This window comes from Spinacia oleracea, chromosome 1 (genome assembly GCF_020520425.1).
Source record: "Spinacia oleracea cultivar Varoflay chromosome 1, BTI_SOV_V1, whole genome shotgun sequence".
Taxonomy (NCBI): domain Eukaryota; kingdom Viridiplantae; phylum Streptophyta; class Magnoliopsida; order Caryophyllales; family Amaranthaceae; genus Spinacia; species Spinacia oleracea.
The window spans coordinates 64236023-64251613 of record NC_079487.1 but is presented as its reverse complement, the minus strand read 5'-3'; the positions used below and the strand labels follow the sequence as shown (position 1 = coordinate 64251613).

The window sequence follows — 15591 nt, the reverse complement described above, 5'->3', positions numbered from 1 at the left end:
AAGTATAACCTTCAAGATCACTATTGGTTTACAAATTTGTATACCATAAAAGAAAAATGGTGTTCAACCTTGAACAAGGATTTTTTTTAGCTGGTATGTTGTCTTCATAAAGGTTAGTTTATGAACTGAACGAATTTCTTTAAAAACATAAATATTTCATTCCATTTCTTAACTAATATTATTATATGTTCAACTAGTTCATTTTCTATGGTTAGTTAACTAATTGCTTTAAAGACGTGACTATTCCATTTCATTTCTTAACTAAATTGATTATATGTTAAACTAATTCATTTACTATGGTCAGTTAACTAATTGAATTTAAACAATAACTAATTGGTTTCTAAACGTAACTAATTCGGTATAGTCTTCAACTAATTGAATATTATTGTTGTTACACAGGGGTGATAGCACAAACCATGCAATTGGATTTAAAGGCAACAAATCCACTATCCTAACATAATTCTTCCACATTTTTGGAGCAACAGTGGATCGTTGGAGGTATCAAGAAGATGAAAACGAATATGATTGTGGAAATGCTTTGCCTAGATCTGATTTTCCAATGGTTGGAATGATAAAACACGCGGCAAATGTTTACACACTCGCATTGTTTAGAGATTTGGAAAAGGAATTCAAGTATGCAATGAGTTGCATCTCAATTGTTGACTACGTCAATGGAAATTTCTTTGGTTACAAAGTACAACATGAATCTTGGCCAGAACATACTGCCAAATTTGTAGCTTTTGATCCAACAACGAATTCCATTGCTTACACTTGTAGAAACTTTGAAGAATCGGGTGAGTTTATGCTCCTAACTAATTTCTTTAATACTTAACTAATGCTTTTCAGTTCTTAACTAAAATCATGATATGTTTAACTATTTTATATACTAAGGACCGTTAACTAATTGCATTCATATGTCGACTAACTGGATTAAAATCTTAACTAATTAATTTCATTTGTTAAATTACACTGATATGTTGAACTAGCAAATTTACTAAGAACTATTAACTAATTGCATTTATACATACACTAATTGGTTTTAAAACGTAACTAATTACTTAAAAAGCCTAACTAGTTGATTTCAGGTTTTAAATGAACTGGTAATAAGGTGACCATATTTAGTTACTAAAGTGTGTAAACTAATAGTACAAATAAGTTAACTAATTGGTTTTAAAATCTAATTAATACGGTATATTTTATAACTAATTCATATAAGTTTTAAAATTTCCTGTAATTAGTTTGATGAATATTGTTGGTGTTACAATATGCAGGATGACTATGTTTCCATGCAATCCGAATTCTACATATACATTCTATAATCAACATTCCAGAGCAATATATTCGAAAAAGGTGGACAAAGTTTGCAAAAAGTGAAGTATGGAAGAGAGTGGAACATAAAGAAGATAATGGACTTGAAAAAATAAAAATTACTCCATGGTGTTACTAGATGGAAAGAAATTTGTACAACTTGGTTATTAAATGTCAGGGGAGTGATAAAGCAAAAAAGGTTTATTACTAACTGTTAGTTATCTAATACATAAAAATTAGTACTAATTACTTCCAAAATTTAACTAGTTTTGTTTTCATTCTTAACTAATAGGTTCTTAAAGCTGCTTATGATCATGCTAACGAAAAGATAAATAAGATACTCGAAGCAGAAAAGGCAGCAGAGAAGGAGGCAGCACAAAAGGCAGAAGAGGACGTGGCAGCACAACAAGCAGCATAATACATGGCACCGTCTTCATCTTCATCTTCATCTTCATCTTCATCTTCATCTTCATCATCATCACCACAAATAACAGTTGAGAATCCACCACTAGTGAAAACAAAAGGAAGAAATAAAAGACAAAAATGACACTTTGAGATAAGGACATCATCAACACATTGAACAGAATTTGGAACTTTTGCACCAAAACCACAACTGTTTTAAAGTTTTGTAATTTAGTCAAGTCAGAATATGTATTAGTTAATCAAAGACAGGAAATAGTTGCAATTATTCTTCAATTTAACAGGTTAACTAATTGAATTGCTGGGTTAACTAATTGAATTGCTGGGTTAACTAATTGAACTGGTGGGTTAACTAAATTGTTTTATTCTTTAACTAATGCATTACTTTACTTAACTAATTTGGTCTATTATTTGAATGATGGAATTCTGAGAAGTACAATTTTAGTGTTTAACAAATTTTGTTGAAAAGTTCAATAATTTGTTTGAATACTTCACTAATAGGTTTAAAAAGTTCACTTATTGGTTTGAATATTAGACTAATTGGTATGTATAATGAACTAATTGGATTGATTACTTAAGTAATTGGTTTGAATATTTAACTAATAGGTTTAAAAAGTCCACTAATTGGATTAAATATTTGACTAACTGGTCTGTATAATAAACTAATTGGATTGATTAATTAACTAATTGGTCTGAATATTTGACTAATTCATTTAAAAAGTTCACTAATTGGTTTGAATATTTGACTGATTGGTCTGTATAATAAACTAATTGGATTGACTACTTAACTAATTGGTTTGTATATTTAACTAATTGGTTTGTATACTTAACTAATTGGTTTGCATATTTAACTAACTGGTTTAAATACTTAACTAATTTCTCTGGAGTTTGAGATTTAACTTATTGAATTTATTGCCTAACTAATTCAATTTGATACTTAACTAATTATTTCAAGCTTAAATAATTAATTCCATTACTATGTCAAGTACAAATACGAAATAAATAGTTCTAAATGAACTCTTGCTCAATAAATTTCAACCAAAAAGAGCTCTTCCTCAAAATATGCACAAATTAAATTGTTGTTCTAAAAGAGCTCCTACTCAAAATAATCATATAGTTGTTCTAAATGAGCTCTTGCTCACAATATATCAACCAAAAAGAGCTCTTGCTCAAAATATTCACATATTAAATTGTTTACCAAAAGCTAAATTGTTTACTAAAGGACCTGCAAAATAAGTTTACTGATTACTTAGCGGCTTAAAATGAACAATTTTTTTTTTCTTGGGTTTGGGTGCAACACTAACACTGTTTTGAGGCAAATTAGATGTTGCCATTGGTCCAGTCACTGCTTATATTTCCTTGTTCTTGGCAGCTAACCTGGTTTTCTTGTATGTTTTCAAAGGTAATTCAAGATGAACTCCAACAGCTTTGTCTTCTTCTAACTTTTGTGTCGCTGCTTCCCTCTTCTTTGCAATTGTTTCAGCCCTTTTCCTTGAAGCTTTATCCTTTTTCAAATTCATTTTTTCTTTCAACTTAGCAGCATCTTCTGTTTCTTGTTTCCTTTTTGCATCTACTTCTTTTCTCTTTCTCTCTTCTTCTGCCCTTTTTTTCTCTCTGCGATCAAGGACAATAGGGGCAATACCATCTTTAACGCCCTTGAATGATTCAATTTCCTCCAACGCCTTTTCCCGAATTTCATTCATATCAGCCAGAACTAAGGTTGAACAAACTTTATCCCGTAACAATATCCTTGTAGTGCGTTGAAAAAAAATATAAGTTAATATCTAACTAAATTCTATAAGAATGTAACTAGATGATCTATATAATTAACTTATGACTTTACTTGAGTAACTGATTTTATGATTGCGTAACTAATTGCTTGAAAATCATAACTTATCTAAGTTATTGGTTAACTATTTGTAATTGTAGTTGAATTAATTGCTTGAAAATCTTAACTAATTGGTTGTTGTATTTAAACTAATTGCTGACAATATTTAACTAATGACTTTAACATGAAAACTACAATTACAGAACTACTTAACTAAAGTAGACTTACCCTGGAAAGATTTAAAGGAATCTCCTTCACGTTAAAGAGCTGCATTGTTGTCATCAGAAAAACACCGCAATCTACATGATCAGGGGTTGCTGATCTCCCAGGAAAATCCAAAAACATCATTTCAAAATATAAGATATCAAAAGCATACACATGGTCAATCTCAAGCAGAAACTGGGAGAATGATTCCAGCATGAATGACACCATTGACTTATAATCATCCGTATACTTCTCGTTCCAAATTATGTTTTCCACATACACAACATTCTTTTGATTTATATTGATAACCATAAGAGAAAGGTGATCTTCATAATGAATGGCAAGAAAAACTGCAAATGAATCAAGGAAAAAGAGTAAGAAAAATGATAACTAAATAATCTAAAATCTTAACTATTTAATATCATGTCTTAACTATTTCCTATAAATACATAACTATCTAAAAATAAACTTACCATTCCCACAGTTTTAAGATCAAATCTGTGATCATTGATTTGCACCCAAAGTCTCCAACTACTTAAAATTTCGTCATTAATTCGATTTAGAACCTCAAGTGGCTTCTGACCAAGAACATCTCTAAGCTTCACCTGACAAAATGAAAAATAGATTTGATTAAAAAATAGTATAACTAATTATTGTCATATCTTAACTAATTCGAAGCACATCTAAACTAATTACAGTTAAAGGTTTAACTAATTAATTTTACTGCTGAACTAATTGATTTTAGTCCAAACTAACTGAACTGGATATATAACTAACTGAACTAATTGTTGTCAAACCATAACTAATTGGTATCACAGCTCAAATAGTTCAACATACAATAATTTAGGGAAATAAATAAAAAAATTAAGTAAAAAAGAAACAAACCGTGTATTCGGTCCAAAAAACGTAGCTATATCCTTCATAGTTCAACTCAAATTGATATTTTTTTAAGAGAATGACCCAACTCTCAACAATGTTTGACAAGATATAATTCTCAGGAATAAACTTTGCATTTCCTCCCGGATTATTTTGTGGACCATCCCAAACACAAAAACTTCAGCCCTGTAACACAAATTTTAAAACAGAAACATAAATTAATGAATTGGGAAAACAAAAAGGGACAGGTGTCTACATATTGAATTAAGAAAAATAATTCAGACAAAAATCTTAACTAAATGACATCAATTGGTAACTAATTTATGTTAGAATATGACTAATTGTTAAAAATTCTAAACTAACGAAAAAGCCTAACTATTTACTTTGAGTTGTTAACTATTTAGCTCAATTTCATAACTAATTTATATACAGTAATGCCTAAATCATTAAAAAAAACAAATAGAAAAGACAGAAAACATCAATAGTCAACTTAGTGCTGATCAACTACCTCATCACCCAAAAAGCAGAAATCGGTAACCTCTTTTTCTACCCTCTTCAGACAACCGAGGGTTGATGGAAGTATCATCATTAATTAAGAAATGCAGTACACTGGTTCATCAGCAGAGCGAAGAAAATTGCTGCTACAAAGAATCCGATCTTCTTGTGCACAACAACCAATATTGTCAGTCTTCGGAGCACTTTTATCACCAGCATCAACGTTCTTCTGGGTTGCACCATTATCACCAGCACCAGCACTAGAAGAGCCCTTATTAACAGCAGCCTTGCCAGCATCACCCTTAGAACCACCAACACCCTTAGAAAAACCAGCATCCTAACTATCATTAAAAGAAATGCTCTATTTTTTAAAATCTTCAGCATATGCAACAATGGAATCAACTATCTCCAAAAACATTGGATCACCATATCCTGGACTATCGGAAAATTGTCGTCTATTATCCTTTAACTAATTTATATGTTGTTGATGAAAAGTTGAAACAACATATAAATCACGATAATAGATTTTCATCGCCGATTGCAACTCCTGAAATAACACATCTATACTAATATATTAAAAGGCGTTCTTAAGAATGTATACGTGTCACGTATACCTCTCCTCATTACGCCACGTCACCACTAATTAGTATCATGACATGTCATTACAACCAAAAACATGTAACAAGGATCGAACACCCAACCTCTTTGTTAAAAGTCACACTTCCTACCATCTTAGCCAACCACAACTTATGTTATATCTTTCTATATAAACATATATATTCTTTTGACGTTAAATAATACATTAAATAAATAAAAGTGAATTAAAAAAAAGGGAAAAAAAGAATGATTACTTAATTTATAAATGTACAATTATTACTTTTCTAGCTTAAGCCTTAAAAATAAAAAAACGGTGTAATAAATCAATTAATTATGAAGAAAAGTATCTAACTTTGTTTTGATTTTCGAATTTGGGGTTTCATATTTGAGAAGGTTGTTGATCAACCATTAATCTTGTGTCACCACCGTAATTCGATGTCATTTGATGTCGACGACGATTCCATCTATATGTGCACATATTTACAAAATAAATAAACCCGAATAAAAGTAAGAAACCGGAGCAACGCCCGGGTCACACACTAGTTAAACATTAAATAAGTGGTGTAAAAAGTTATCTAATTGGTTTATCTAATAGCTTAATATATATGAAATATTTCACAATATAACTAAATTATATAATCGACAGTCGACCAGTCGTGTACGCACGACAACTTGCATTGCGATATCAAACAATTTGAAGATTTTCAACATATCATTTCCTGTTAGTTTGGTTTCCTAAATAATTAATTAGATCCATTGTCTTTCTGATCATTGCCCTGTATTAGCTTTGTTTATGTGATTAGATAGGGCTGGCATAATATTATTTGTTCAGCAAGCCATTTACACATTCATTTTCATTATCCATTTGGTGATTGATTGATGATGTGGTAGTTGATACGTAGCCACATGGGTAGAGTTAAGTTAAGAGAGTCAACAAATCACCGTCATTAGCGACACACAATCATGAAATAAACCATCAGGCCAAATTTTTCTGAAGCTAGAAGTTGTCAAATTCAAAAACTACAGCCCTTGCTGAAATTGCTCGTTGTTGCCAGTCTGCAGTCTACTCGTTTTGGTTCTGCATACTGCAGTTAGTTGTTCTGATATTCAGTCTTCTATTTGATGATTACTTACTTTCAAATTAATTCTATTTACTCTAACAAGATATATATCTACATTTTCAATTGAAAAAAAAATTCAAAGTGTATGATAGTGTTCTAACTATTCCTATTGTATGGTAAGATACTAAGATACCACTAGCCTACTAGCTCAATTGGTAGAGCATTGTGCAAATGCACAGATGTGGGTTCGAATCCCATGTAGGTTCATCTTTACTTTTTGCATTCTTTTGTTTACTTTTCGTTTGAAAACCTTTACTTTGGCCTCCATATACTCCAATAATTGGAGTTTATGTTATAAAAATACTTTCAAAAATTTTCTAATTTACTTTTGATTTTTTCTAATTAGAGTTTAGTTCTTTGTTTAATTAGTTTTTCACTTTTTCATTTAATTTTTGTATTGTTTAATTTACTTTTAATATGAAATCATTTACTTTGACATACTCACGTGTACTTCTATTTTATAATTTATCTCATCTTGTAGAGAGATGAAAGTCGATGACCGAGAGTTTTGTATAATTTAGCTCATCACGTAGATCTTGGTTGCTACAAGTTTCATTTACTTAGTGTACATATGCTTTGAACATATTTTGATTTACCTTAGAGGTTTTTTTTAAAAAAAAAATACTTCCAGAGACAACTTATGTAGGAATCGAACCTACATCCCCTATACATGTGTATAGTGCTCTACCATTTGAGCTAATAGGTTTTCACAAAACATTTAAGAGAAAATTATAATTGGTGTTTCATTGTTATTTAATTTACTTTTAGAGAGATTTTGTTTACTTTTGGGGAGATTTAGTTTACTATGCACAATATAGTTACTTTAGCTGTTTGAGTCAAGACATCATCTGTATCCTCCGTAAATTTATAAACGTTATTTATATATTTTAACGTATAGTTAATATATTTAAATAGAAATTACGAATTTTATATATATATATATATATATATATATATATATATATTATATATATATATGTATATATATAAAATTAACGTATAATTATTTTATACGTTCTAAATATTTCAACAATTTATGAAATCAAAAGTAATTTTAGAATTTTATGTTGAAAAGAACTCGAATTACAAAAACACGTTCGATTGAATTCGGAAAAACAATCCTAACCATTTTGGAGTCAAACAAACTAAATCCTAATTCTAGCCCAATTGGGTGAAGCCCAAAGTAATAAAACCCAAAATTTCCTTCTCCCTTTTCTAATCCTATTTCACGTGAAATCAAAAACCAACAAACCCTCCCCTTCTCCTTCACTTTCACGTGAACCAAGCTCTCAAGCCCTCCTCTGCTTCACGTTGTTGCTGCTGTACCATCCACCTCCGTGAACTTCCCTCGCCTCCAGCGCAACTGCCAACGCAACCCTTGACCGCCGGCCACCGCACGGTAGTCTTCCTCTCCACCTTCCTTTTCCTTTCGTTTTTTTCTCTCTCGTGTTTTCTTGCTCTCTTCCTCAATCGCTTTCCTGTTTTTCGCACAGCCTTGCGCGAGTCTCCTCACCACCTTCGCGCAACCACCTCCCTCGCTGCCGCCGAGCACTCTGCCGCCGCCGGCCACCTTCGTTCCCTCCTCTTTATTGGTTTATTTCTTGAACCCTAAGTAATTAAATTAAATATTCTAATTTTATGTTACTAATTTAAGTTATATTTTAATTGAATTGAATTTAGGATTTTTATGATTTAATTAGAAATTTCGTTGTTATCATACCTCCCACAATTATAAAAACAACCGTATTACGTACACTTCGTATCATCCATATGTTTTATAATAGATAATGCTTCATATATGGGAAGTATAATAAATTGGATGATACTAAAGCATTACTCCTATACGGTTAATACTATATACTATATATATATATATATATATATATATATATATATATATATATATATATATATATATATATATATATATATATATATATATATATATGTATAGATTTACACTCAAATGAGAAGGGAGCTTAAAATGAGAAGAATGAGAAGCGATCTCGTGCGTTCGCTAAGATTAGATCTAACCGCTCTAAGGCTCTAACTTTCACGTTATAGTAATGGCAAAATCGTAAATATCGCAAAAAATAAAAAGCTAATATTTTCATTCTACTGCTCCATTTTATCTCTCCTCGTGCTTCCCTCTCAGCGGCAAGAGTTCCGTGTTCTCTCTCCTCCATTGTTGCTCTCCTTCGCGATTCTCTCTCCTCACCTCCATCATGTCCTCACCTGCTGCAACCACCGCGATGTCATCATCTCTATGATATCATCATCTATGCGTTGTCTCCTCTGTTGCAATTGGTGAGTGATTGTTGATTTATGTAAATTATAGGGTTATATTTTCAGTTTTATTGCAATTGGTGAGTGATTCTTTGTTGAGATTTAATGTTCATTTCATGATTTATTGTTGTTCGTTTAGTTTTTCTTTCTCTCTCTAATTGTTTCTTCAAATTGTAGATAATAAGTTAACTTAGGTCGAATTGTATTGAATTTTCTGTCAAATTTTGGTGCAATTAAATAGGTTTTGTGATTGAGTGAACTTAGGTCGAATTGTAATGAATTTCTCGTCGAATTTTGGTGCAATTAAGTAGGTTTTGTGATTATTTTGGTCGAATTGATTTTTGTTTTGTGCAAATGAGCAAATTTAAGTGTTTATTATCTCGATTCAATTTTGCTCATTTCTAAATCAACTACTATGATTGGCTGATTATCTTAAAAGTATTTTGTGCTTCAATATGTGTAGTTCCTGTCAAAATTTGCTGCAATTGAGTAGGTTGGTTATAGTTCTTTCCTTTTACTTGTGTTGATAATTACAGTGTTGTTTAGCCATTAATGTCAACAAGTGTAGAAAGAATAGCAGGACTTAGTTTGGGGCGTGTAGTCAGTCAAGATATCCAACTCTATGTGTAGGAGAGAGTCTTAGGATTTCTAGAGCTGTTAGATGTGATGTCTTTTGGTGTGGATGGTTATGGCCTTGCAAACATCCACATGTAAGAGTATTCATATGAATTTAGCTGCCTTGATGACCGGTTTAGCCACAGTTAGTTTAGGTAGTGCATATTGAGATCATAAGTCCCTGACTGACAGCCACTTAATTAAGCTAGCCTTAGTTTACTATCTTGGATCTAGTGCGAATTGCCATATGGCGGTATTAATCGCAGGAACATACTTCCTCTCTCTCACATCACCACCTCCGCTCCCCTTTTCAATCTTAACCCATTTTTGAGATTGGTTAACCCATTTTTTGGATGGTTTTTTAAACTGTTAATTTGTTGGGTAATGTTGTTGTTTCTGTTGTTTTCTGCTGACTTTTCTCGTAACTTTGCTGCATTTTATCTCGCAGGAAAATCCACCCTGACTGATTCTTTGGTGGCTGCTGCCGGGATCATAGCCCAGGAAACTGCCGGTGATGTTCGGATGACTGATATCCGTGCAGATGAAGCTGAACGTGGTATCACTATCAAGTCCACTGGAATTTCTCTGTACTATGAGATGACAGATGAAGCTTTGGCTGCATTCAAGGGAGAGCGTGCCGGCAATGACTATCTTATCAACCTCATCGATTCTCCTGGACATGTAGACTTCTCATCAGAGGTTACTGCTGCCCTCCGTATCACTGACGGGGCTGACTTTGTTTCGGTTTGGTATGTGATTAGCTGACCTACTCTTTTAAAGTAGAAGGACTAATGTGAAAAATTATGTACACTGCATGACAAATTGACAAAATAATGGCATGGTGTTTGAGGCAATGCAGATCCAGGTAAGTTTTTATCCAGAAATGTGACTATGTCTATGCTCCATTCTAGTTGTGATGTCTTCTAAGTTGATGTGAACCTCATGGAATGTAATTTTGCTCATTTGACAAATGAGTAAATTCAGTGTGCTTATTTGCATAAATGAGTAAATCCAGTTTGCTCATTTGTATAAATGAGTAAATTCAGTTTGCTCATTTGTATAAATGAGTAAATTTATTTTGCTCATTTGCATAATTGAGTAAATTTAGTTTGCTCATTTGTATAAATGGGTAAATTTATTTTGCTCATTTACAAACGTCCGACCCCCCTTACCCCGCTTGTTGTGGGAGCCTATTTGAGGCAATGGGGTAATGATAATGATGAATGATAATGACAAACTTTCGCAAGTTCAGCCACCTATGATCTTAGCATTCGCAGATTATCTTAGCAGTTTAAAACTCTTGATATATTTCTTGACCCGCCTTCCTTCAAACCAACATATCATATTATGAGCTTAATTATTATCATATTTTCTTAAAAGTATTGTGCGCTTCAATATATTTGTGGTTTAATATACAGGGGAATTGAAGAAGTGAGGTGTCTAGCTAATTGCCATTGTTTGTGGAAGTGAGAAACTGTTTGAATATAGTGAAAACAGAAAAAATTCTCAACTGTATTGTCTATAATTCTGCATATAACTCTGATGTTCTGAATTTTTTGTCAGGGGTTAATGAATATGGATTACTAGCTTTCGTCCCTCAGTGCATCAGAATGAAGATCAGTGACAGTTTGGTAGTTATATCCTGCACATTTTAACGAGGTAATCATCTTAACCCAGATTAAGCATCGAAATGTGGTGAAACTGTTAGGATTGGAAACTGAAGTACCCTTATTGGTTTATGAATTCGTCTCTAATGGAAATCTTTTCGAACACATACACAATAATGGTGCGCGTTGGCTGTTATGGGAAAACTGTCTGAGAATTTCAACTGAGGCTGCTAATGCAATAGCTTATCGTCACTCTGCAGCTTCAATGCCCATAATCCACAAAGATAGCAAATCATCCAACATTCTCTTGGATAATAATTTTACTGCAAAAATAGCGATTTTTGGAGTCTCAAGACTAGTTCCCATTGATCAAACTCAAGTTACAACCCTAGTTCAAGGGACTTTCGGGTTCTTGATCTGTTGTACAGAAGACCAGTAGGAGGAGAATCCCTGTAATCCTTTCACCCAAGACCACTAGGAGGGGAATCCCTGCAATCCTTAAAACCATTTCATATTTGCATGATTTGCATTTGCTAATAAAAGAGGTCTAAGTAAATCCCGGAAGAGATCACAAAATAATATTAGAGTTTTACTTTTCTAGACCTGCAAATGTAGCTTAGTTTGTGCTCTTCTAATGGTACATTCAATTAGCTTATATGGGGTAATGAAGATTGGAGACTATCAATTAGTATTATTTAAATATGTTCTAATTGCATAATGTGGATATGTTGTGAAGTTAAGAATATTGATGAGCTTTTGAGGTCTTATCCTGGAGACTATCAATTAGTATTATTTAAAGAGATGAAAGGTTCCTAAAATCTAGTCATTAACATCATCTTTTTTTTTTCTTATAGGTACCAAGTGATAGCAGGAGTCATTGAACAAAGAATTCTAGATCCACTGCTTCATGATCGCAAGCTTTTATTGAGTGTGGTCTTCTTTGCAGTTCGGACAGGGAACCCGTTTTTGGGTTCATTGATGTAAGATCATCTATCCTTGCATTCATTTTAAGACTAAACAGAACATTTCAGTTGCGTATGTGTTCTGACTGTTCTCTCCCAACTCCATCACATTCACATAATTGTATGAATGTGCAAAGTATCACTATTATGAAATATCGAAACTTTCATGTGTAAAATTTCATAAAGTCTGCAAAGGAACCATGTTAAAATGAACATTATTACTGCCCACTGCAAACCAGAGGATCAATTGAGGGCAAACTAACAAAATAGGCCTATCTTGCCCTACAATATACAGCAAAAACGGAGAAATATCAGAACTAGAATAAAATAAAATAAGTAACAACCAAAAATTGAGAGTTGAGAACGCAATAGGAGGAACAGTGGATGCTCATGACTGAAGTAATGAAGCTATACTAGAGAGAGCAATCCGTAGAGAGAGTTCTAGGTGTAGCAAGTAGCAACAATGCAACCAACGCAAATAAGAAACGAAGGGAGAAGAGTCAGATTTAGTAGACTACTTGTACCCAACAGCCCGATCAGGGTGATTGTTCCATCTGCAACCACTCTTGCTAGAATTCCAGCTTCCGTTGACAGCAATCCACCTTTGTATGTTCCGCGGGAGAGTGTTGATGAAATTTATGAATTATAATGAATTATAATGCGCGCAGATTGCCGTTGCAGGAACTACATATTCAATTCTACATAGAGGTATGCCACCTAGCTCTTTTGTTCAATTTTGTATCCAATTCCGTATTCAATTCTACAGAAAACACTCTTTTGTTGATTAAAAACACTAGCCTACTAGCTCAATCGGTAGAGCATTGTGCAAATGCACAAAAGATGTGGGTTCGAATCCCACGTAGGTTAATCTTCACTTTTGTATTTTTTTTATATACACAAGCAGCACCAAAGCATCAAGACCACATGAAGCAGCAAATCCCGAGCAACAGCAGGTCAAAGATTAACAGAAGCACACAGATGCACCAGCAGCAACATTGCAGCAGAAATATCAGTGCAGCCAAAAAAACACCACTGCAGCAGAAGCAACAACTTCACCAGAATTATTCTGTAACACACCTGCAAGAACAGCCTGCAAAAAACAAGCAGTAGCAATAGCACCTAAAGAAATAACTGGTTTGATTCCCATATAGGTTAATCTTCACTTTTTGCTCATTTTTTATAGTTTACACAAATGAGCAAAAATTTTTTGCTCATTTTTGAAATTTTAAAGTTCGGATTTGTTAATATTGAAAACTTTTGCTCATCGTGTCTAAATGAGCAATAAATTTGCTCATTTTTTATAGTTTACACAAATGAGCAAATACTTTTGCTCATTTTTAAAATTTTAAAGTTCGGATTTGTTAATATTGAAAACTTTTGCTTCGTGTCTAAATGAGCAAATAACTTTGCTCATTTTTTATAGTTTACAAAAATGAGCAAATACTTTTGCTCATTTTTGGAATTTTAAAGTTCGGATTTGTTAATATTCTAAACTTTTGCTCATCATGTCTAAATGAGAAAATAAATTTGCTCATTTTTTATAGTTTACGCAAGTGAAAAAATATTTTTGCTCATTTTTAAAATTTTAAAGTTTGGATTTGTTAATATTCAAAACTTTTGCTCATCGTTTCTAAATGAGCAAATACTTTTGCTCATTTTTAAAATTTTAAAGTTCGGATTTGTTAATGTTCAAAACTTTTGCTTATCGTGTCTAAATGAGCAAAACATTTGCTCATTTTTTTATAGTTTACACAAATGAGCAAATACTTTTGCTCATTTTAAAATTTTAAAGTTAGGATTTGTTAATATTCAAAACTTTTGCTAATCGTGTCTATATGAGCAAATAAATTTGCTCATTTTTTATAGTTTACATAAATGAGAAAATAATTTTGCTCATTGTGTCCAAATGAGCAAATATTTTAAAATTTCAGATTACTTAAAATTCAAATAATTTGCTCATTATTTTATAGTTTACACAAATGAGAAAATATTTTTGCTCATTATTTATAGTTTACACAAATGAGCAAATATTTTTGCTCATTTTTTATACTTTAAAGTTCGGGTTTGTTAATATTTAAAACTTTGCTCATTATGTCTAATTGAGCAAATATTTTAAAATACTAGATTACTTAATATTCAAAAATATTGCTCATTTTACAAATGAGCAAATATTTTTGCTCATCTCACTAAATGAGAAAATATTTTAAAATCTCATATTACTTAACATTCAAAAAAATTGCTCATATTACAATGAGAAAATATTTTTGCTCATCTTTAAAATTTTGAAGTTCGGGTTTGTTAATATTCAAAACTTTTGCATATTGTGTCTAAATGAGCAAATATTTTAAAATCTCATATTACTTAATATTCAAAAAAAAAATTGCTCATTTTTTATAATTTACACAAATGAGCAAATATTTTTGCTCATTTTTAAAAATTTAAAGTTTGGGTTTGTTAGTATTCAAAACTTTTGCTCATTGTGTCTAAATGAGCAAATATTTTAAAATCTCATATTACTTAATATTCAAAAAATTTGCTCATTTTTTATAGTTTACCCAAATGAGCAAATATTTTTGCTCATTTTCATAGTTTACACAAATGAACAATTGTTTTTGCTCATCTCACTAAATGAGCATATTGTTTTTGCTCATCTCACTGAATGAGCAAATTGTTTCTGCTCATCTCACTAAATGAGCAAATTGTTTTTGCTCATCTCACTAAATGAGCATATTGTTTTTGCTCATCTCACTGAATGAGCAAATTGTTTTTGCTCATCTCACTAAATGAGCAAATTGTTTTTCCCCATTGAGTTTAAATGAGCAAATATTTTAAAATCTCATATTACTTAAGATTCAAAAAATTTGTAAAAGTAAATAGAATTGATTCAAAAGTAAAGAATAATCAAGTAGGAGAACTAATATCATAAACAAAATACAAAGAGTTGCCTATGTAGGATTCGAAACTACATCATTGTGCAATCGCACAAAGCTCTACCAATTGAGCTAATAGGCATTACTTGCATATTGGAAACAACACAATGTGAAACCATCTTTCCGAGTCACTTTAGAACTCATTATACTAACACTCCTATTTTTTTCACCATTTCTAATTCTATATTCAAAACTTTAATGTATGTCTACTGTATGTCTGCTACTCAAAATCTCATCCTAAAAGTCCTTCCTGATCTACCAATCCTGATCAAGGAGGCTAATTGTCTAACAATCGTGTCACCAGTGGGTATATGAATGCAATTGTCACTTTAAAACTAAAAG

The 15591-nt window shown here is 31.9% G+C and overlaps 1 protein-coding gene across 1 annotated transcript; it reads left to right on the top strand.

Moving 5' to 3' along the window:
- The first annotated feature begins 10134 nt into the window (after nt 1-10134).
- LOC110777699 (non-functional pseudokinase ZED1-like) lies at nt 10135-13284 on the top strand. Its single transcript, XM_021982290.2, has 6 exons — nt 10135-10499; nt 11169-11206; nt 11314-11381; nt 11428-11765; nt 12212-12337; nt 13224-13284. Exons 1-6 carry the CDS (start codon nt 10135-10137, stop codon nt 13282-13284), a joined length of 996 nt encoding a protein of 331 aa, XP_021837982.2.
- The last annotated feature ends 2307 nt before the right edge of the window (nt 13285-15591 follow it).